At 36.5% G+C, this 23908-nt stretch overlaps 2 protein-coding genes across 2 annotated transcripts; one reads left to right on the forward strand and one right to left on the reverse strand.

Annotated features, from left to right (window-relative positions):
- Window positions 1–1173: 1173 nt before the first annotated feature.
- On the forward strand, window positions 1174–4096 carry LOC146137368 (uncharacterized). The gene is made up of 3 exons (XM_083394110.1): window positions 1174–1421; window positions 2110–2230; window positions 2553–4096. The coding sequence occupies exons 1-3, from the start codon at window positions 1214–1216 to the stop codon at window positions 3352–3354; spliced, it is 1131 nt and encodes a 376-aa protein (XP_083250236.1). The 5' UTR covers window positions 1174–1213; the 3' UTR covers window positions 3355–4096.
- A 5303-nt stretch (window positions 4097–9399) lies between these two features.
- LOC146137369 (uncharacterized) lies at window positions 9400–21281 on the reverse strand. Its single transcript, XM_083393887.1, has 11 exons — window positions 21258–21281; window positions 19718–19919; window positions 18885–19023; window positions 18082–18215; window positions 17391–17717; window positions 16702–16790; window positions 15676–15883; window positions 14663–14810; window positions 13808–13935; window positions 10744–10906; window positions 9400–9891 (listed from the first exon to the last, which is right to left on the reverse strand). Exons 1-11 carry the CDS (start codon window positions 21279–21281, stop codon window positions 9849–9851), a joined length of 1605 nt encoding a protein of 534 aa, XP_083250013.1. The 3' UTR covers window positions 9400–9848.
- Between the last annotated feature and the right edge of the window lie 2627 nt (window positions 21282–23908).

The raw sequence follows: 23908 nt of genomic DNA on the forward strand, positions 1-23908 counted from the left end.
ACTTGGAATTTGTTGATTTAGACCGAAGTATGAAGAAGTAAACATTATAATCGCAATTTAATCATACATTAGGGTTGTCTCGGTCGCAATGAATTGATCAGTTGAAACAAGTAATTAGATTAGAGTTGAGCACCTTAACGATGAAATATAGCGGCCAATTTAGTTGCCTGGACATGTCAGGTGACCTCCTTTCAAGCGCATTCATCGCTACCAAGATAACGTCGAGATATCTATTCAAAGACTGTTGTCGTTTTTCGCACGTTGCTGGATTAGCAGTTCAACATATTTCAACTAATAGGCCGCTTATGCATTTGTAAAGAGAGGAGCGGTTAAATTAAAGGAAAATAATTTTTTAAGTTACGCAGCACCAAAAAGAAAAGTTTTATTTTAACAGGCCATGTCCTTTTTTATTTCTTTTTTCCTACTAAGATTTCAGTTGCATATTTGTGCACGACTTGAACGATATCCGCAGGTTTCCAAAGGTTACTTGTTTAAGACGTCCCATTGTGACGTAACTTTGTGACGTCATGTCTAATTTTTATGGTTCTGGTCAGAAAGCTCTTCTAATTTTAGCTCTAAAAGACACAAGAAAGTAGCCGACGATAGACGAGTTGCTTGAAAAGTAGAAAATATTGCTGTTGTCAGTCCAACTCGTGCGCAAATATGGGTCTAAATATATTCAAGGAGGCAAAAGACTTCATCTAAAAATATTAATACAAAACTTAAAGTTTATGTTTAAGCTGTTGTACACATTACGTTAGTTTTAAGCTCAGCTGCTACAAATAATGGCAAAATAGAACTATATGGTCATCTGATTAGAATTTCTTTAAAAATTCTGAATAGAATTTCTTTGAAATTTAAGAGAACAAAAAACAACCTACACCATATTACAATTAGCTGTCTTAAAGAAGACAATAAGTAGCAAAACAGGCTTAAAGTACCAAAATCGCTGCAATACTCATTGTGCAAATGATAACACAAAATTTGAAGAAAATTGAATGTGAAAGGTAGTCAAAACAAACGTTTATTTCAAACAAGTGGTAAAAATTCAGTTTATTTTTAAGACTACTAAAAGTCGATTATAATTCTCTCTAAACTAAACGAGTGTAGCGCTTTATACTATTTATATTGTAAATGAGATTTTGCTGTCGCAGAGGAGTAGTGAAGAATTGTTTAAAACTCTTTTTTACCGGCTCTGGTGAAATCGCCGAAAATGAGAAATCCCTTTTACTTGACATGGGCGGTCGTTCTAGCTCTTGGCTTGACAGGATCCGAAGCGTTGGAGTGTTTGGGGGGTACCAATGCGACCGGTGCAATTGACACCACCTCCGCTTACGTGCATTTCGAGAACCTTACGACCCTGAATTGTGGATCTGGTGAAAGCTGTGGACGCCTGGAGGCAGACGGGACATTCCTGAACGGTTGGTGGCGAGCGTATGGCAGTGTTGTAATCACTCAAGTCTATGACTTGACTTAACTGCACTTAAGATACTATTTTTAAATGACTCAATCTAAGTACAATGTAATAAGAATATCAAAGCCCATACAGAAGTAGGTTACCTACTTCTGTATGGGCTTTGATATTGTTATTACGTCTTACTACAACCTCCAACCATTATTCTCTAAAGATCTAAGTATACACTTTCAGTAAGTTACTTTTTTCAAATGACTTGAGTTTTTTTGGGCAAAATTACTTGACATGACTTAGGTCCTTTACACAAATGACTTGGGTTGAAATGAAGTGTTTTTCTTAAATTTTATTTAAAATTGTGCTAATTATTATCCACACTTTTGCACAGAAAACAATTTACTTGCTGAATTTTGCATGCTTGGTATTTTTGCAATACGAATCGACTTGGCCAAATTTTTAGAGAAAAATGACTTGATTTTGACTTTAGTAGCCACACATTTTTCATTTTTGTTTATTGTTCGAAATTCAAGTTGACCCCAAGTATAATTTTTGCGTATTAAAGATATGCCCTTATATTCAGTTAATGGTTCTTATCTACAGCTGTATTTGCGTCATAACTAGGGTTATTGATAACCTTTATCTTTTTCAGCCCATTTTGACATATTTGCCAACCACTGCAAACAACGCTATTGTTTCAGGTACAAATGCTATCCAGTTTACCAGTTACATCGGACTGTGCGTGACCACCTCGCAATGCGAAGAAGTCGTTACTCTCTGCTCGCAGCTAAAGGACATTCTGCCTGAGAATGAGAATATAACGTACGTTTCTTGTTCTAATAGTGTCTGCGTTTATGGATGTTGCATTTTAGAGACAAATAACATTTTATGGCAAACAAAACACACTTGTGTAATACAATGATTGGTGTTTAAATATGTTATTAACGTTGAAAATTAATCTTAAAAAACATAAGCGTGAACAAATACAGCCTTTAGGGTTTTGTTAGTAGAAATGTTTACTCATAAAGTCATTTCTCTTTTAATGGTAAACTTGTTTTTAATGTTTTTCTTTCTAAATTTATTAAAGTGGTGAACCATGTCTAATATTTTACTTGGCAACTATTGGATAATATTTTACGTTCAGGTTTTGTCAAGCCCAATGTTGCAACACTAGCAGCTGTAATGTTGAGCCTGTAAATACAGCAACAACAACAATCGCAATAGGCACAACTGAAGTAGCAACAACTACAGCAACAGCAACAGCAACGGCAACAGCAACAGCAACAGCAACGGCAACAGCAACAGCAACAACAGAAACGCTTGGAGGAGCTACAACTACTACGGAAAGCAGTGTAACTGCAGTAGGGTCGATTGAAAACACAACAACAGAAAAAGTCGCATCACTAACAACAATAAATGGCGTGGCTTTAATAACAGAAGAAGCAACAGCAACAACACAAGCTACAACTGGAACAGCAACAGAAGAAGCTACTACAGTAGAATCAGCAACAAACACAGATGGTCTAAGTGTACAAACAGACGCAGCAACTACAGAAGTGACAACAGGCACAGCAACAATAGCAACTGAATCAGCTACAAATACAAATGTAGCAGCTACAGAAACAACAGCATCAACTGAAACCGAATCAACAGCAACAAACGAGTTACAGTCAACCACCGCTGCATCCGACCAATCAACAAGCAACTCATTTCAAGCGCAAGCAAGCACAAGTTCTGTCACAACTGCAGTAACTAACAGCTCTACAGCGACCAGTTCAAGTAACACCAGCACAGCAGCAGTTTCTTCCACTTTAACTAGCACAACTTCAACTGCTGCCACTAAATCTCAAGCTCCTGTCACTACCACAAGCTCCTGCAAGCGTCCGCAGCTGTGTGGTATCTTGTGGCAGTTTGCAGTCGCCATTTTTGTTGCCATCGTTTTCTAAATGTTTATCCCGCAAGTTGGCTTAAAAACGTGGTTTTGTGCAATATTGGTAAACAAATTTAAACCCTTAATTTTCGTAAATGTAATACTTTTGTTTGTTTGGTTCAGCACTTTCCCTCGAATATGTTTTCAAGGTGAAAGTGGTGTTCTCTGCTGTACATGTACATATTAAAAATAGCCTAGTTAGTTTTGTATTTGTTGTACACGTGTTTGCACAATTAGATAAATGTTGCATTTTATTGGTTTGTTGTTTGAGTAAATCATCGAAAAATTACTAAATATATCAATTGTGTAAAGTAATGTTTTCCAATGTTTAATAGCAACTTTACCCAATACAATAACTATGTATTTTTTCTTGCCTAACTATAATAACATTAGTCTACTAATTGAACCAAAATGACTATTCCTAAGGTTGACAAATTGGTGTTTTCTTGGCACAAAGCCTAACCGCTGTGTTGACTTCATGATATGTAAAGCCCTGGTCAACATTTTTAATCAGTCCTCTTTTCTGCTCTTGGTATCGTATAAAATTGCCATCGCCCGTAAAAATTGGTTTTTATTTTCAAACCTTTGAGCATTCTTACCGTGCATAACGCAATTAACAAATTCCTAAAGGACTGAAAGCATCACGCAACGTAAGCTTGGTTTTTAGTCTTCCTGTGTGCTTTGTTCTTTCTCGAGTGGCAATCATTACTTAGAAAAACGAATGTTGTTTTCATCTGATTTGATTTCAATGTTTTATAGTTCGGCAAAAGGAAATTCGACAAGATTGCAAGGAATAAAATTTCAAAATAAGCCGTTCATTTAAGACTATATATATATAACAGTGGTTCTCATAGTAGGACGGTGTTTTTTTTGTAGTGACAGAGCAACGGCATATTCTGATGAAACAGATAGTAGACCTATGGCCTGACATTGTTTTGAACAAAAGTAATGCCTATAGTCAACAAAGTCTAAAAAATCACTGCTCTGAAACGAAAGCTAACCGCACCGGAGAGCCAAGGAACACAGACAAAACTCGTTTAATGAGAACCGGAAGGCAATCGAGATGCACTTTCATAACTTGGTAACTTAAGCTTGTGTTCACCATCTTCTAACGAAGCACGTTTCTGCTCCGATTCTGCCAAATTCCGCTCGCAACCAGTTGGAACCGGTTCTCCCACCAGCTCGTTGTAAACAGGAGGGGAGTCGGAATAACGGTGAGAGCTCAAGTAATCAGCATCCCAGTGTGGATAATTCTGGATGCTTTGCCCCTGATCCAAAGCCCCAGCTTCTAAGGTGTTGTGAAACACTCGCTCCAGCCATTCCTCAGGCTCTGTAAGCGCAAAAGAAAATCGTTCAATTGTTCCTTGGCACTTACTTAACCCAAAAGTGGTGTAAATAAATGATCAAAATGATGGTGAACTGTTAATTATTTCGCCACTGATTGTAAACTAGCACACGTGTGTTTGTTGTTTGATTTTCTTTGGGGAAACATATATCACAAAGAGGAAGTGAAAAACACTGATCTGTTATATAGTGTTAGGTGATGTACAGGCAAAGCTTAAAGGCCTATTGATTCCACTTGAAAAATGACTCAGGCCAGTTACACTTGGATTCGGGTAGGTCAACTTCAATATTTCATTTAAAAATTTTCAGAGGTACATGTATGACAGTTTGAATTCATTCCTTGCTGTTACATGGATTATGATAGCATTTTTAAATATTTATTGACCGACTATATCGGTTAATATATTATTGCCTTATTCAATGTTAGCTTACTAGGAGTATTTTTAATTTTTTTTGTATAATTCGTTTTTTTACCGGGAGGAATGTTAAGACCCTTAATTGTGGTACTGAAGTATTTATGTTTCAAAATGATTTCGCTAACACAAGTTCATGAACACAATTTTATCAACCTTAAGTATGGGTAGGCCTACTATATTTCAAATAGTAACGTATTTCATAGTAATAAATTGAAATAGTCTTGCTTGAAAAAGTTTTCGTTTATTTAGTTATTGCAGCCCTGCAAACTAAAAAATCGAATAGGGGCTCGACGGAGTCGGTTTGTTTTGCTGCAGTCGTTCTTGAGTAAGACTATACGTAAAACTACCGAGTCCCGAGTTCAACGTACGCATCACCAAAATTTCGAAACTGATAAGGCCACAAACTGCAAATTTTAAAAGTGCAATAGAATAGTGTAATATTTTCCAACCATGGATTGCGGGTTGATTAAATACATGACAACCTCTGAGTTGATTGCTGAATATGTCCACCCTATTTTAATTACCTAAATGTGTGACATACAGACTGTAGAGTCGGAACTGGATTCGAGACTCGACGATCGTATTTTATGGCGGGACTCGAACTCGGGAGTTGGACACTGGTTGTTTTCAATCGACTCCGCAACCCTTCCCAGAACTCACCGTTATCGAGACACATCTTGAACCCGACAATAATCGTCACCATACCGGCCACCAAAAGGACAAGACCACCAAACCAGCTGAGAAGGCTGGCAACTACAATGGCTCCAACTATAGTCACACCACCCGAAGACATCATAACGAAAGCTGCTAATCTGCACTTGCGCTGCCTCCTTCGTCCGTTCTGGATCCTATATATAAGTGAGAGAAGTGAGGGAAGATTATTTGATAAGTGAGAGAAATAAGATAAGTGAGAGAAAATAGAGGAATTAGAACAGATCCCATATATAATCGAGAAAAGTGTGTTTGTTTTGGGGATACGATCAAGGTTTGAGTCATAACTAGTTTCGCAGAATTTCAGGGGCATTAAAATAAGATACATTAAAGCCTATGCGGTTCAATAAGTAATCTGAGTTTTGTTAAAAGCAGCAACCAGAGAAAAAATAAAAATGATCACAAATACGTATTCAAATATTTAATATATTAAGCGGTTCTATTTCATTTTAGTGTCCACTAGTTACTGTCCCACTTAAAGTTCTGTCAGTTTTAAAGGTTTAATTTATCTAAGTTTTAAACCCACTATAGTTTCATAAACATTTCAAGATAGACACATTGTATTAAACCGTAAATCATTACTTAAGTTCTTATATCAATTTGATATCGTATCGGCACCGATACTACTTGGATCGGTATTATCGGGCGTCAATGAACGCAACCACAAACTTACCATTCAACCCCCTTAATCTTACCTTTATAGCAATTGTGGCCCGCAAACCTATTCAGTAATCAGCCCAGGGGTAAAAGGCTTTTGAGTAGAAACCCAGCATAACACTCCTAGTATAGCAGTGCATAGTTTTGGAGAACAGATCATGGTTTGAGTCGCAATTAGTAATGCAGAATTTCAAGCTAAGTCTTTCACGAGGTGCAAAGAAAGATTGATTGTTCTAAGCGTTATCTTTGGGGGTAATTTTCCTAACACTAATATACAGCTCTTAATTACACAGAATATCTGGTTCTTAATAGCACAGTGATAATATCTATATATAAGTGAGAGAAGTGTGTTTGTTTTTCAGATAAGATCGAGGTATCGGATCGATTGCGATACTTTTTAGCGAATTATCGGACCTCTGCAGCTGTCTTACGCAAAAGCAAAAGATAAACACCACAAGTTCTTACCTGGATGACGCCTGCGTTCGGTTCCGCATCAGTGAATGCGCCCTGCGTTCCTGACGTTCGGGAGGCACCAGGTTACGCGAGAAGTTGCGCTCGGTAACCGGCGATACGACTGGTAAACTAGAACTCCTCGGCCTGGTTTGACTGAAATCCTGCTCGTCCTGATGGTTGTGCTGGTTGTGCTGGTTGTACTGGTTGTGCTGCTGGTTCCGCTGGTTGTTATGCTGGTTCTGATGGTTGTTGTACTGGTGCTGCTGGTTGTGCTGCTGGTTCCGCTGGTTGTTGTGCTGGTTCTGCTGGTTGTTGTACTGGTGCTGCTGGTTGTTGTACTGGTTCTGCTGGTTGTTGTACTGGTCCTGCTGGTTGTTGTACTGGTTCTGCTGGTTGTTGGATTGGTTCTGCTGGTTGTTGTACTGGTTCTGCTGGTTGTTGCACTGGTTCCGCTGGTTGTTGTATTGGCTGGTGCTGGATTCTGATTGAGTTTCGGCGCTTCTTATTGCTTGGGCGCCCAGAGCGAAAATCATGTTGAAGAACTTGAGTCAAATCTTTCACGTGCAGCCAAAGGGCATAATTTTAGGCGACTGGATTTTTAAGAAACAGTTTGAGCGTTTCGTTCTAATCTTCAGCACAGTCATGAACAGAATTCCGCTTTTTACAGTTAAGATACCTACTGTTTAAAACATAGCTCTGCCATTGTTTTTTACAAATATGTGAAAATCTTGAAAGAAATTGAGACCCACAAAATCTTAGCATTTACATGCAAAAATAAATAAAATGAATTATCGAATGTTGTTTCATTTTTTAAGGCTTTTATTTGCATTTCTAAAAGCAGAAACTTTTTATTAAATCGATATCCCATCAATTATTCTCCTAAATCGATGTCCTTTTTAAAATTGCAATGTACGATAGGATACGATTAGCTTGCCGACAGGAATTGTCCGGATTAAGGATGTTAAACTTTAGAAACTTTCACCAATAACTTGCACTTAGCGAGCATAATCATAAAAAATTGCCAACCTGAAGTTTAAATCTTTAGAACCGACTTAAAGTTTGATTAATTATATTGATCCTTTTTCTAGAGTTTTATAAATTTTACAAGACGTCTTAATTTTTCTAGAACTAAAGCAAAAGCAGAGATAGTGAAGTACTACTACAGTTTAGCGTTTTAACACTAAAGAGCCGTTTAGTGTATTTACTACGTCTTTGCGATAATATTTTAGTGAGCGACTATACGCAATATCCGATTCTACGTTTCCTCTTTATAACGTTTCATCCCTTTATACGTCACAATAAGCACAACAGCATTTTGTTTTGAAAGTAAACAACTGAAATCGAAAAAAAGCTCGCACCAGACAAGCGATCAATTATTTTGTGCCTTGCTATAAACATTTAACAAGGCAGTAGCAGAAAATTGCTCCAATTTAAGAGTTCTATAGGTATTTTTCAGCTGGCGACTTTCATAAGGTCATTTAATGCTAAACGTGGCGGCGTAACTGGCAGGCCAAACGAGCTGGAAATGGTTTATTTCGGGCATACCAGTATTTCACTTTAATTGCTTGCAATCTTTTGTTACATAGTTTTATTTAGGAAACTAGTATTTCTCTTGGATTTATTGCAATTTTTAATACATAGACTTCATAGTTGCACATCTTGAAAGGCGTGTGGCATCAATAAACTAAGAAAAATAACATAACTAATCTATGTTTTATGTTTTTTTTTGCCCACAGCGTTTTTTGTTTAAACCTTCCGTCCATTCAATTTTATGTTGGTCAAGTCCACAATTGGTAGACAAAAATGAAAAAAAAACGAGTAACCAGTTTAGAAGTGCTGATTTAAAGGGCGGCAAATTTTCATTATTTTTTTTCCATTTTGTTGCCGCATACCACATAGTGATTTTTGCAGTCACTGGTTACCACATAATACAATGTAACTCACAAAAACTTGCTTACAGTCAAAGACATTTAAACATACCAAGAAAACACTTTGTTCGCAAGTTAGGCACCACTTACTTTGAGAAACCAGTCACCTTAGAAATTGTGTTTTATTTTTTTTGTATGTTTATTTCGGGTGGTAATGTTGCTAAACTAAACGAGACGTTATGTTGCTGGAATGCTTCGCAGTTCGCGCTAGTGATTTAATAGAATAATTTATAATTTGCTGTTTCGTGCAATACATATAAAATCACAAGGGTAGGCAGGTTTTTCATCACATCGTTTTGATTCTTTAAATCAGCACCGATGTAATGTTACATGCGAGGGTAGACTAGTTTAATGATGGGTTCAAATGAATAAACATTCCTGTTTTATCAAATACGAGGCTTAGCTGCCTTTTTTCAATTTGTTGGATATAATTCTTCGAATAAAGTAGCCACAAAAAACACACATCAAAGAGCCACATGTGGTTTGTAAGCTGCAGTTTTCCTACATCTGTAATATCAGCATAGTTAGTTCCTCTATTCGGTAGACAAAAAGTTTGTGAATGCATTGGATTTTATTAGAAAGAAGATATAAAAGCGAGAGAGCACTACGCCTGCAATTTGAAGAGAATATTGTGATCGAATTTAGAATTATTTCAAGGACGCGAAAATATACAAAACAGCCTTTTAAGGACAGCTGAATTGCTTTTTAGACAACTCAGCACCAAAATATAATAAACCAAACCATATTTGCTGTGTAACAAAAATAGTTCAACTTGTTATCACGTGACATTATTAACTGTCCGCCTCACTTTCTCGATGACGTCACGTTTTTGCTCAGATGAAGATTACGTCATAGATACGTGACGACAGCAAAAGAGAGATACAGGCCGAGATGCCGATATTCGCGTTAATACTACATTATGCAATAGAAGCTAAAGCAAGAGATTAAAGAAGATTACGTCATCTAGTTTGACGTCAAGAGTATAGTGACGTCATAATTTTTTACACGGTACGGAAGTCGATGTCAGATCCGCCTTCGGAAACTCTGAAAGGGAAGATAAACATAAAAAAGTTAATTACATGGTGAAACATATATAATATTATGGTATCTAATACCACATTTTTGTTATTGCGCAAACCGTTATCACAATGGTGAATTTTGAATCAAATAAAATCACTAGAGACTATCTAATCTTAAGTTGCTCTATCGCCAGAATATTTAGTTATATTCGGTTGTAACTGATTAGTAAAATTTAGTTGATTGTACGATAGTGACCAAATACAATTTGGCTCCATATGGCACACTACGATAGTTTAAACCTTTCGAGAGGGCTAGGGGCTTGTTAAGGCCCTTGACCCTGAATAATCACCCCTATTAACCCCTTTTTGATGGTTGGTGGTCCTGGTAGCGTTTGGAGCAATCGGACAAGTCATGACGACAACTATCTCCATATCAAGGTGGCAATCCAACATTACAGACAAAAAACAACGTTGTCTATGAAAATTGTAAATCAGCTGATACATTTTTCCAATCTCGACAAAAAAATTAAGCAACCAAAAAAATGAGAAAAATATTGCTGTTTTTTACAAAGGATAAACCAGCTGATACACTTTTCGAAATAAAAAATAAAAAAATAAAAAGTTATTGCTTGTAGAGTTGTTATATCTAATACGGTATTGTATAGGATTGTTGTGTACGACCTTTTATGACGTATTACTGTGTCTGTATATAAGGGTGACTCTTGCATTACTTGATCGTTATTCATTCCTTGTGATCCAAGACGTCGGTGTGCGTTAAAATTATTGTTTTTTAAACAATGGATCAGAAAGCCAATCGACACAAAAATGCTTTCAACTTTTTAAAACGCTCCCAATTTAAAACTGCAGCCTTCCTGACCTGTATTTGTCGCTTCCCTGGCGCTCAATGATGTGGTCGCTATACTGCAAGTCCACGTGCGCCCTCCGATTTCGTTGCCAGTATACAACAGCCACAGCCAGGGTGATGAGAAGCAAAACCGCCGCAATTACACCAACCACGATCGCTGCTATAACGGCTCGATCTGCAAGTAGGTGAGAGGGGTAAGGTTAGGTTGCTTTACAGCAGGGTGGTCCAACTTCTTTTGGTCCGCGGGCCTGCAGTTGGACCACGCTGTATTACAGCAAGAGTGGGCAATTGCTTTGACTGGGGCCGCATTAGAGAAAGTGTGTTGGAGAACCGGGTTAAATATTGGAAAAACACATTTAATTAAGTGTTGCAATTTCCAAAAACTGTATATAGCATTGGTTACTTTACAGCAAGGTGGGCAACTGTTTTGATTGGGGCCGCATTAGAGAAAGTGTGTTGGAGAACCGGGTTAAATATTGGAAAAACACATTTAATTAAGTGTTGCAATTTCCAAAAACTGTATATAGCATTGGTTACTTTACAGCAAGGTGGGCAACTGTTTTGATTGGGGCCGCATTAGAGAAAGTGTGTTGGAGAACCGGGTTGAAACCGGGATTGGAAAAACACAATTAGGTGTGAATATTTAAAAAATGAGCAAAAATCTATATAACATAAGAAAAAGCGGGTTAAAGGGCCGGGTAAACGAAAATCGAATCTATTTAATGAAGTGTGACTATTAAAAACACTGGTCGGCCTATATGGCCATGTTTGCGTTAGCAAGACAACGGTTTAAACAGAGGCAGTGCGTTAGAATGCTGGGTTAGAACGGGGATTGGACATACACATTAAATGAAGTGCGATTATTTAAAAAAAATATGTAGCCTATAATGTAAGGGCTGTTAATTGTTTTTGAAGGTGGAGAGGTGGAGTGGTGCGTTGAGAAGCCGGGTTAGTGCGGGAATTGGAAATATACGTGATATAAAGTGTAATTTAGCTTAATAAAATGAATACCAAAGCGGAAAATCGGCATCATCTTGATAAAGTACGTTTCGATACGTTTTTGAATTTTTTTAAGTTTAGTCGATTTACTCGACCTTTTTGACTTTGACATATATTTGTAAGCTACTATACAGATCCGTGTAGAGTATACCCAAGTATAAAGTATGATTCTGTTAAAACCAAAGCTGTGTCAGCATTGTTTTTCAAACTGGTAAGTTGAGGAAAATGTTAAAGCTTCCTAGCGACAGTGTTTGGGTTACATTTTGAGCAGAATAAACTTAAATTATACCGTGCGAAAATTAAGTTCCAAAGCGTTTTTGAGTTGGTTGCAAATATGACTTGTGTAGTCCATTGGCTGTAATATAGCTAAATGACAAAGTCAGGGTAATATATTTGACGTGATTAACTTTTATTAGGAGCAGTTTCTATAGGTATTTAAAAATGGGATTTAGATTTCTTTTTTACTAATTTAGTGGGGAATTTAGTTTAAAACTAATGTAATAGTCCATTGACCGTAATATAGCTAGATGGCCTTGAACAAAGTAGAACACATGTGTATAAGGAGTATCAAAGTGGGAAGCATTTTGTCAACATTTCGAAAAATTTCTTATTCGTTCTTTTATAAAATCCGTTTTATAATCTACAACTTGTTTAAAATGAATAAAATTATTCCAAACGTTTAAAATGCTACCAATTTCATTTCACTTATTACAATCTCCAGCCAAAATGCTCAAAATAGAACACATATATTATTTGTTTCTGGTTGACCAAAACATGGTAATATTAGTGGTATAAATGCAACTTATAACGCGGTCGTATTGCAGAACTGAAGACTAATGCATAAAAAAGCGGCAAAACAAGCACTAAAGTGCAGCAGCACAAACAATGTGAACAAAAGGTAAAGGTTAGTTGGTGAATGTGGGTGAAAGGTCACGGTCAATAAACCGTTAGTATGTCGAGAATTGAGCCACTTTTCGACTGGTCTGCCCAGTCGCAGTAACACTGCAAAGAAACGAGTCAAAACCATGCAATGAAAGTCTGTTTTGTCACCGCTCATTGGGTATGGGACAAAAGTGTGCGGATTAGTGCAAATGGAAAGACGTGCTTTTGGTTAGCAGAGTGTGCTTTGGAAACGCTTGCATATATTTACTTGTACATAGCCAGGGCAATTACGGCTATCAGTATGATAGCTCCGAGGATAACTGCAACGATGAGACCAATAAGAGCTCCGCCTGCAAATTAACAGCAACAAAAACACGAGTTCACTTGGAAACCTAATGGGTTTTACTTCCGTTTCCGTTTCAACTAAGACCTATTATCAAAGAGGGTCAAATGCAAGACAAAATAATAAATTGGTTCTAAGAAATAATTTGGGAATGGGAAAACTTATATAGACAGTATCCATTTTAATGCAAAATATTTTGTCGCTGGTTTGGACTATTATTAAGGGGTTCCTCAAATCAGAAAATACAGACGACGAATTTTTTCTGCGCTGTTTTATGCAAATATGAAGAAGATCAAAAGTGACGTTAATTCATTCAGTGACGTAAGTATGTGGATGACGTTGTGTCAAGGCATGCATTTCAGTCAACGGAAGTAAGTTTAATGCACTAACTGATGTTATGAGGGAGAGAATTTTTTTAAATGTTTTAGAAAGTATATTTGTTGTGGTAAGCGCATCTTACATTAATAATAAAAGTAGTTTTTATTGTTTCCATCATTTATATTACAAAGTGACACGAAACATTAACGTTTGTGTTTAATAAGCAAAACAAAATATAGTTTTTTTATTCTTTTGGAAACGCAACAACTACTAAATAATGTAGTAAATATTCTAAAACTTAGTAAAAAATCTGATATACCCTAACATGTGTAATGCCCTAATTCAAACATAAAAATAAGCAGAGATTTTACAGCCGCACATAAAAGCCGCAATAATACTCCTCAGCCGAAATCGCTCAAAAACAAACTGAGAAAACAGAACACAACAGCATTTCGCGGTTAGTCCTTAATCCTCTGCATAAGCAAAGATAAAACAACAGAAGGTAGGTAGGCCATGCGCAATCGTTCTACTTACTTGTGCTTTCGCAACGAGCCCCTTCGTACCACTGAGAGCAGCTGCACCTGGGTCCTTCATTCACTGGGGTGCATGTGGCGCCGTTCAGGCAGTACGCCCCCCCTTCGTAGTCGCAGAAAGCTTCACAGCTGCGATTTAACACGGAGGTTTTGTAAGTTTCGAAATACTCCGTCGGTTTTAGTAGCACAGAGAAAAAGTGGTTGAAACTTTAATTCCGCATGTAACTTTATCATCATTTATTTTTGATCTCGATGTTGGCGTCAAGTTTGGCTTACGACAGCTTATTGTGAAAAAGTGTATGTTTTGGAAAATATTTTAATGCCTTGAGGTTTCACACAATCTTTTTTCGTGTATTCTAAGCCATTTAACAAAAAGTTTTACAGCTGCGATTGAACAAGAAGATTTTGTAAGTTTTTAAATGCCGTCGGTTTTACTAGAACAGAGAAGAGATTGTTTAAGGGTTTCATGTTCAAAGTGCGATTTTTTCCCCTGGTATCAACCACGTTTCAGCAGTGTTTTGCACACTTGTTTATCAGTTAAAAAATATTTTTTTTATTTCTTGTATAACTTTGTTCTGTACTGTAGGTTTACACTGTATGCCGGAAAATTAATAAAATGATTTGTTTTATAGCAAGCACAAAGAGTTGTGTGTTTCAGTTAACTCGGCCTCTTTAAGTAAGTTAGGTAATTCTTTGCGCTCTTGATGAAATAATGTTGAACAAATTTTACAAGAGTGTATATTCAAAATGTGATAGAAACGGAAAAATTCCTTAAAATCGAATGTTGTATGTGATTACAAAAACAGTCGCCGGTTGAAATTAACGTCACAATAAAAAGCGGTTATTCCCCGCTCACCTGCGCCCACTAGTGGCGACACTGGTCTGGTTGAGATCTCTGAATCCTGCCTTACAAGCGCAGCTGAATCCTGGGTGACTCGTCGTACTCACACAAGTCGAGTTGGTCGAACAGTCGTTGTACTCGGACGAGGAACACTCGTCGTAATCTGGAAGCAACGCGTTTCAATATAAATATACGCTGAATAGTTTAAGGCTTTCTGTTGGATCACAGGTTGGAATCCTAAGTTATAAGTTATTTAAACAATCGGAAGCCTTCGACAGATCAACCGAATCTGTCGAAATACAAGTAAGGCAGGCCAAAAAAGCAACTTAAGCCTATCCACGTGACTCAAATGTTAAAAATGTAACGTTTAAAATAACGTTTGACACCAAACAAAGAATTTTCTTTCGTAAATTAATTGAATTTCTTTCCCATGTTTAATGATTTAAGCGAACAGGTGTGTATTGTGTTGTATTTTTCCGGCACGGCCAAAAGTTTACAATACACATTCTCAACACCAGTCGCACAATGCGTGACGCAGTTGAAGTAGAAAAATGGGCTCGCTTTTTAAGATGCTGAAACTCATATACTTTGGAATTCAATTTCCAAAGTATTATTATATTATGCTCAGTTTAAATAAAATTTATTTTGACGTCAAAGATATTGTGCAAACTATATCGAGATTTGCTGACAGAAAAATATACTTTTGAATAATATATCTGTCCAGAAATAATTTTCAAATAATTTTTTTCAGAACCTGTTTTTTTTAACAAATACTAATATAATATAAAAAGGCTGAACAATTCCAATATTTTGCAGCATAATGGTTGGAGGTTGGAGCAAGACGTAATAGGAATATCAAAGCCCATAAAGAGATATCGAATAAGTCTTTAAAATGAAAAGACTTATTCGAAACGTTCAAAATGCAACCTACTTTTGTATGGGCTTTGATATTCTTATTATGTAATACCAATATTAATTAGCTGAAAAACAAACAACATTTAATAGTTGAGCCTCAAAAACGAACAAACCTTCAACAGTTATTCCGATCACTTTGTAGGTGCTGAGTGCCGGGAGAGTTCCAGCGTTTACAGCGCTGTTAACACTTGCCGCAACATCAGCCGTGTCGTTTACGTTCGCAAGTTGAACGTTGCTCGTCGCGACGATGCTACCGCTCGCATAATTCACCGAAATCTCTTGCACCACTGTGATGTCAATACTGGAGAACAACGCATTCAGCTGCGGGAAAACATAAAGCGTGTTTAATTGTGGATGATGCTACTACAGTCAGGCCTGCGAAGTCGGTTAAAAACTACACGAGTCCGACTCCAGCTAAAAAAAAAAAACCGAGTCCCGAGTCCTGAGTCCGACTCCAAAGTCAGACACTTGCCAAACTAATGAACCGACCTGAGTCCGACTCCGGCTAAATGTGCGATTTCGTCGAGTCCGACTGTCACTCTACAGCCTGTATTTCCCTCATTTAGGAAACTTAAATAAGGTGCATAATCAGCAAAATCCACTCCTGGAAGTGTTCTAACTCATCCACTCACAAAACATGGTAGGAAAAATACTCTACAACATGCTATTCTACTTTACAATTTTTACTTTTCGGCCTTAACAGTTTCGAAATTTGGTACTGCGCATGTCGGACTAGTGACCCGGCAGTCAGAATCGTGTAGCAGTTGCTATACCCTTCAATAAAATACTACTTGTGACCACTTTTTGAAACGTAGAGGACTATGACCAAGTGGAGTCTAACCATTTGAAACACGCAAACAAAACAAACGACATAAACTTTAGTCTCAACCCATTTTTTTTGTTACTTGTTCCACATCTTGAATTCTTTGACGCACTTAGAATTTTTCAATAGTTTATTTACCGAAAAAGAATGACCAACTACACAGGAATAAAAAAAATCATTATAGTGTTATGAAAACAGGTGAACACATATGTCAGGCCCTAATAACAAGCAAAATTTTAACCCATTTACGTCGACCATGCTTGTTTTGTAACGACACATACGACTTGTTACGTCACAGACGATTTCTTATACTTACGAATGCTCTGTTTGTTGTGCCGAAGCTCGAAACAGTGCTCTGGGTGTAAGTGTAGTTGTATCTTACTATCACTGTGGCGATTAGGGAGTCTAGAAAAAATGACAAGGCAGTAAGTTTTAAGTTAAGCTGAAAAATATGTGGTTTACACTTTAAGGTCGCCATTTATGTACTGAAATATATGTAGCCTTATCAAGCATTACTCCACTACTTATGACGTCACATGTCTGGGAGAGTAAGGCATGACAAGGCTACAGTTTCATATTCAATGGTTTGTATCGGTTAAAAGTGTGCTTTACAATAAACACTTTTAAACATAGTTCGTTGTACCATACTCGCCTAGTTTCCTATAACCTAGATTTCCTTTTGATACGTTTTACACATTTGCAAATAATTTTATTCTGTGTATGGTGAAAAATCATATGCTTACTTATAGCAAGTAAGCATATGAGCCTTGCATGCAAAATAAACTTTAGACAACTCATAATTTAATGGTATTTAAAAATCAAAATAATGATGTACCACAGTTTTTCTTTTATCCTGATTTCGATTAAACAACCTAATGTTAATACCTGATTCATCTAATATTTCTAAAAATATACCGCGTAAAAAAGCAAATGGTAGTGCCCAAACGAATATGGGATGCTTTCTGTCAGTTTAGAAATTACTGCTGCAATACGAAATATACTCACTCTTGCATGTGCTTCCAACAAGGCCAGTGAACTGGGGACAAGTGATAGACGGATCAGTGGTTGGTCCTGTGGTTGGTCCTGTGGTTGGTCCTGTGGTTGGTCCTGTGGTTGGTCCTGTGGTTGGTCCTGCGGTTGGACCTGTGGTTGGTCCTGTGGTTGGTCCTGCGGTTGGACCTGCGGTTGGACCTGTGGTTGGACCTGTGGTTGGTGCTGTGGTTGGTGCTGTGGTTGGTGCTGTGGTTGGTGCTGTGGTTGGTGCTGTGGTTGGTGCTGTGGTTGGTGATGTGGTTGGTGCTGTGGTTGGTGCTGTGGTTGGTGCTGTTGTCACTGTTAACACAAAGTTGCCGTTAGTCTGTAAGGTTTATTATTGCATGATACCTAAACCATAATGTCCCTGATTTTCAGGAGAATTTTGAGTTAAGTTCAGCAACAAACAGACAATTAAATCATTTCTAATTGGATCATACAAGCAGAGTACTGTTCAATTGGATGAAAATCAAAAAATTCTAAATATAAGCATTTGTTGCTTATATATTTGCGTCTAATGCACAACAAAAAGCTGTTAAAGCCGAATACTATGATTTACAAACAGACTTGTTAAAGAAACAATTGCCTAAATAGATTACATTCAGTAAGTAAAACAGTGGTAAAACAATATTTGGGCAGGGAAGTCGAAGTTGATAGGACTTACCAGCAGTCTCGCAGCGATCACCTTCGAACCCGGTCGCACAGCTGCAAGTGGGGTTGACGGTGCTGACATCAGGGGTGCACGTGCCACCGTTCAAGCAGTAAGCAGAACCGCCGAAAGTACATTGGTCTTCGCAACTAAACGCAACATACTTGGAGGTTAGTTTTGTACTTTGCAAAACTCGTTTACTTATCAATGTTGTAGGAGTGACATAGCAACTGTTTTATTACAGATGAATGTCATAAAACTGAGTACACGTGATCACTGGTAGTCCTTACCTGACATTTTTATTTAGCACAACAGATTGTAACTTACAAAAAATGGGAAAATCTCAAGGCGATTGCTGTACGATTTTGCCTATTTTAAGAGTTTAAACACTAGACCTATTTTAACTATAGGTGCCTGTTATTATAAACGCTAAGTTGGACGCAACTGCGGCATCCATAGGCGCTATTTGATTTACAAAGCTTCATACTACTATAGTTTAAAAAATATTGAATATCGCAAAAAGTTAAACAGAAGATTGCAGTTTTTCTAGTATTAATCAAAAACATTTGATTTAATTGCTGCTAATTACCGCCCATATTAATATACCAAACGACGTAATCACTATGCCAAAATAAGCATATTAGACGAAATTTAAACGCCCAAAGGTAATTGTTGTCCAAGTTAATTGGTAAAAAATTACTTTAGTGTGAAGTTTGAGAATTACCGCCGTAAATAATCAAGGTTGGTTAATAAAAGCAACCGTACGCGTTAACTATGTGCCCTGCATACTGACACACTACATGATAAGATTATTTTACTTCGTTCCCGGATTGGAAGTGTTGGTGTCCCTGTAGATGGGTTTGCACTGGCAAGTGAAGCCCGGGTGTAAAGTGCTGTCGGTGCAAGTCGCGTTCACAGAACAATCGTTCATTGTTACGTTAAGACACTCATCCAAGTCTGAAAATTAAAAGGATTTGTTTTGTTAAATCACGCGGTTGTTTTATGCCAATTACATCTGCTTTGATTGCGGGTTAAGACTGGAATTGAAAAAGTAACTGCGGTCCAAAATAACAATCTGAACGATTGCTTTAAGAACTTAATCTGTCTTGGTCGCTTTAACACAGGGCTTGTTAAACTTTTTAAGACAGACCCTTATATATATAATTTTTTTTTTTGGGGGGGGAGGGGGTGGGGAAGTCGTAAACCTGAGTTAAAGTTGAACATAGATGACTTCAAAAATTGACGTCAAAAACCAAACAGACCTAAGAAATTTGGTCAAAATATGAAACTTTAATGAAGTCTAAATACAATCAAGGAGAAGCGTTTTATTTTAAAGAATATTCATTTAGGAAATTTATTCTTTTTATAATAAACAAAAAATACGGGTTTGTTAACCGACTTCGAAATTTTCCAAAACACGTATGTATAATGAGTGACTAAATTATATGACACCCTTTGAATGAGTGAATGGCTGTTTATTAATCCTATTTATAAGTAAATGGGTAAAATACAGGGCTGTAGAGTCGGAGCCGGAATTGCAATTTATTTTTGCAGGACTTTGCTTGTTTTAACTGACTTCGCAGCGATGCTTCAAACACGATTGTCGTGATTTTTCACGAAACTAACAAAGAATATTACGATTACTACGTACTGTTAATGGCGACTGTAGTGACGTTTTGAAGCTCAGTCAAGTTGCTGGTAGCGATGACATTTTGCACTTCGGTGGCGGTGTCATTCACGTTGCTGACGTTAGCTAGTTGAACGTCTGTCGTTGCTATAACACTTCCACTGGTGAAGGTTATGGTGACGATTTGGACGACTGTAATGCTCAGCTGATCGAAAATCGCCGTCATCTGTTGGGTAAAGTTGGATTTATTGACAAACTGCTTTTAGAACGTTTATATACATGATAGAGAGTTATCGTAAGCTACCTGTGTTAAAAATGTGTTAATTTCTGTTATTAACTTTACAAAAAAATAGAATAATTTTTGTATCACAACCATACATATCTATAACAATTTCTCCATTGCTAATTTTAGGTCTTTCGCTAATGCAATAAAAAACGTTTTTTGCTAATATTATCGCAATTTTATCAAAAAGATGAGTTTTCCAGAACATAAACTATAATCATTTTTTTGCAAAGGGTGAACTTTATTACAGAATAATCAAAAACAATCAATATTGCTATTTTATGGCAATGCTACTTTTAAGTATAAGTACATTTTTACATAATGTTAAAATTGTGAACGCATTCAATATTCTCAGTAATGTAAAGGTAAAAAGTTGTGCGCAAAATTGCTCTGTTTATTCATATAGCAGTGAAAAAAGGTTTTACTGAAATTTCCAGAAATGACGTCACAACAGCACGTTCCAAGCAAGTAAAAATTTTCTTTATTTTCTAGTGTAGCATTTCATAGCATATTTTATTGGCGTAAAGTTTAACTAATGGAAGGGGTGCATTTTATCAGAAAAAAATACTAACTAGGCCGTTGGTTCCTTTCTTACCTTCACATTTATCGATTTAAAAAGACAGCAGTAGCCTACTTTAAAAGCTTCTCAATGAACCGAAATAAAAATCCAGTCAAATTTTAAAATAATTAGTAAACTTGATGTTATTGTTCTGTGTCGTGCACAGATATGCAACTGAATTATTAGTTTAAATACAGTTGAATGGCCTGGTATAATTTGACTGGTAAGGCGTGCTTGCAAAAATTGTTTCACTCGAAAACCGTTCCGGACCGTTTCGGCCTGCTTTCAACATTTAACCTTATTACAATAAGTAATTAACTAAAATTTGACAATTGAAGGTGGGTTGCTTTGACAATGACATTTGATGCAGTTGATAAACGCAAAATGAAATATCAAACGTTTGGTTGATATTATAATCATTCGAATGTAAATTGTCTTTATTGTGTTTTTTATTCGTTAATCAACTAAAATCCGAATTATTTTCAACGCTAAAGATAGTAAAAGGGTTAGGAACCAATCATATATAGGCTGAAACACTTTAGTTTGCAAGTAACATAACATAAAAACATTCTTGTTTAAATCTGTTTACTTTTAGACTGTTTAGAAAATCAAGAATAAAGCATAACTTTATGTCGTTTACCTGCTTTTACTAAATCGAATAGATTTTATAACGAGTCTCTACTTAACATTAAAATGAAATGTAGAAAATTGAAATAACTTACGACAACCAACACTTTGTTCCTCATTGTGACATAAGCCACACTTGTTACGTCACTTAGGGCACTGTCGAACACTTCGTTAAACGTAACAACTACATTTGTTGTTTGATAATCTGGAAAGAAGAGAACAATTAAACACCAAACAAGTTAACTCCAGCTGGAATTTTATCGAGTCCACAACATCATGAGGCTGACTTTGGTGCTCACTGCTTAGTATGTCCGATAATATCGGATCGGAACAGCCACCTGAGACCATGTGGTCGTTCGATATTTTGTTGGTATCGGTGCCGATCCGATACCAAAATAATGTAGGAGTTTTAGCCATCATTCGCTATCCCACGCAGTCAGTTCTACAGTGAAATCTCTTTAAATTTTGACGAATTTAACTACTTGAGGTCACTAAACTTTAACGCTAAGCAAATTTGGGCCTTAAAACCTGGTACAAAACGACTTTTAAACAATTTCATTGCTTGTTTGTCCGCATTAATGACGTCATTTTTAATCGGATGAAAACACGATACTTTTTGTCCAAAATATCGGATTTCATTAACCGATTAAAGCAGTGCTTCTCAACCTATGGGTCGCTGTTTGATTTGGTTGGGTCGCCGACCGCAGTAGTCACATGTTTATATACTAATTAAGATTGGTGCTGAGAAATAAATTTGGAAAATTAAGAAAGCAATACAAATAATGACTTATAATAATTTTTTAAATTAGAAATTCTTTATGCTAATGCCTATTATTCGTTTGCTTACAAGAAAAAACAATTGGGTCGCCAAAGCTTAGTTGTAATACTTACGCTTAATAGTTGGGTCGCCACGATAAAAGGTTGAGAAGCACTGGATTAAAATGTCAAATATCGGACATCTTTACTTGCGAAGATTAAACGGTTCCTGGTTTCGTTAACCACGCGTGTGCTGTTTTGAACTTTAATATCGTCACGCTCATAACCAAATTTCCTAAGTCATTTTTTACTGATTTTCAAAGTTTTTGATTCAGTCACTCCTTGTTACCCTCCCCATCCACAGAAAAAGTTCTCTGGTCATTTTTAGGTCATTTCCCACTCGCTTGTGCAAAAAATTTCCCACTCGCTTGTGCAAAAAATTCACTTAAGCACTTTTTCTGTGGATAGGGAAGGCAACAAGGAGTGACTTAGGCAAAAACTCTAAAAATCTTAAAAAAATGACTTAGTCAATTTGGTTATGAGCGTGACGATATGTAAGCCTGGAGTTAAAGTTCATAGGAAGTGTCTATTTGCGTCAGTCGCTCAAGTATACATAACTATTAATAGAGGAATCAGGTGGCACTGTATAAAGACAAATTGTATTTGATTCTCGACAAGCATTCGCCCAACCATGCTTCATCAGGTCAAAGTATGCCACCTGATTCCTCTATTTAGAATTAGACAAATACGGCCATATACAAAGATAACTATTAATAATTATGTTGATAAAATAACAATATTACTGATATTTTAACTGTTTATACTGGAAATGTTAAGCCTCTTCCAATACTTCTAGTTGTTTTTTTATCCATATTGTAAGACCCAAACGAATCACAAAGGTTATAAAAAGAATCATTTTTATAACCTTTGTGGCTTTGTTTTGAATCTAATAATAAGAATAATACATCGATTGGAATATAGTTGTGGTTAGCGTTTGAGTTCAGATGGCGGTATAATTGAGTTTAACCAATTTGGATTGTTTTTGTAATTTATTTCTTAATCCATTAACACTTTTTGTAGGTCGGGTAATAGCCCCATGAAGTACATATCGGTTATTTGCCTGACAATTGCAAGTACGCATACACAGACTAATAATTAAACATTCAAAGTTATTTGTTGTTTGGGTAACAGTTCCTCCTAATTATTTTCATTAAAATTTGTTGTTATTACATGCTTGTCGAAATAAAAGAATTCTTTGACCTGGCACATAGATCTACCATGGGACTATTAAATACTAGTGCTCTACCGTCATATGTTGTAAAATAACTTACTGGTACACACTCCTCCAACATTCGTTGTAAAAGCTGGACAGGTTGTAGCTGCTGCAGTTGTTGCTAAAAAAGATTGACGTCCAATAATGACGGATTTGTATGCAGTTGAATATTTAAAGTCCAGCACAATAACATACAGTTTCATGCAAAAAATCGACTTAATACCACTAGTTCATAACATTCTTAGCTATTTTTGATTCATTTATCATTCCACTAGGTGATAAAATTCAAAGCTTTAACCAATAATAAGACGTCATATAAACTTTATTATTGAACCACATTATTATTTTTGAATCACCACCTAAACCGCTTCACTACAGTACGTGATCATAGTACATTGAAGACAACAAACTGCTCTTAGTTTCAAAAAGTAACTTCTTATGTAAAGACAATAATATTTTTAAAAAAATAACATGGCAATTCGCAACATTTTTGTGCTAATTTTGTTATAAGAGTGGCAACCAAATGTTTGACGAATCGTTACACAGCCAATTGTCTAATAGTTTAAAAGAGATGATTCAACAGAGCTGGCTGGGGGAACATGCATTTATAGCTTACAATTCCAGCAAACGAATAGTTCAGCCAAAGTTTGCAAAGGACAAAGCTGTGAAGTTAAAATAACTATTCTGCTACTGAAAAAAGGCTATTCCTTCATGTAA

Source organism: Ascidiella aspersa, chromosome 7, assembly GCF_963924565.1.
Source record: "Ascidiella aspersa chromosome 7, kaAscAspe10.2, whole genome shotgun sequence".
Classification (NCBI taxonomy): domain Eukaryota; kingdom Metazoa; phylum Chordata; class Ascidiacea; order Phlebobranchia; family Ascidiidae; genus Ascidiella; species Ascidiella aspersa.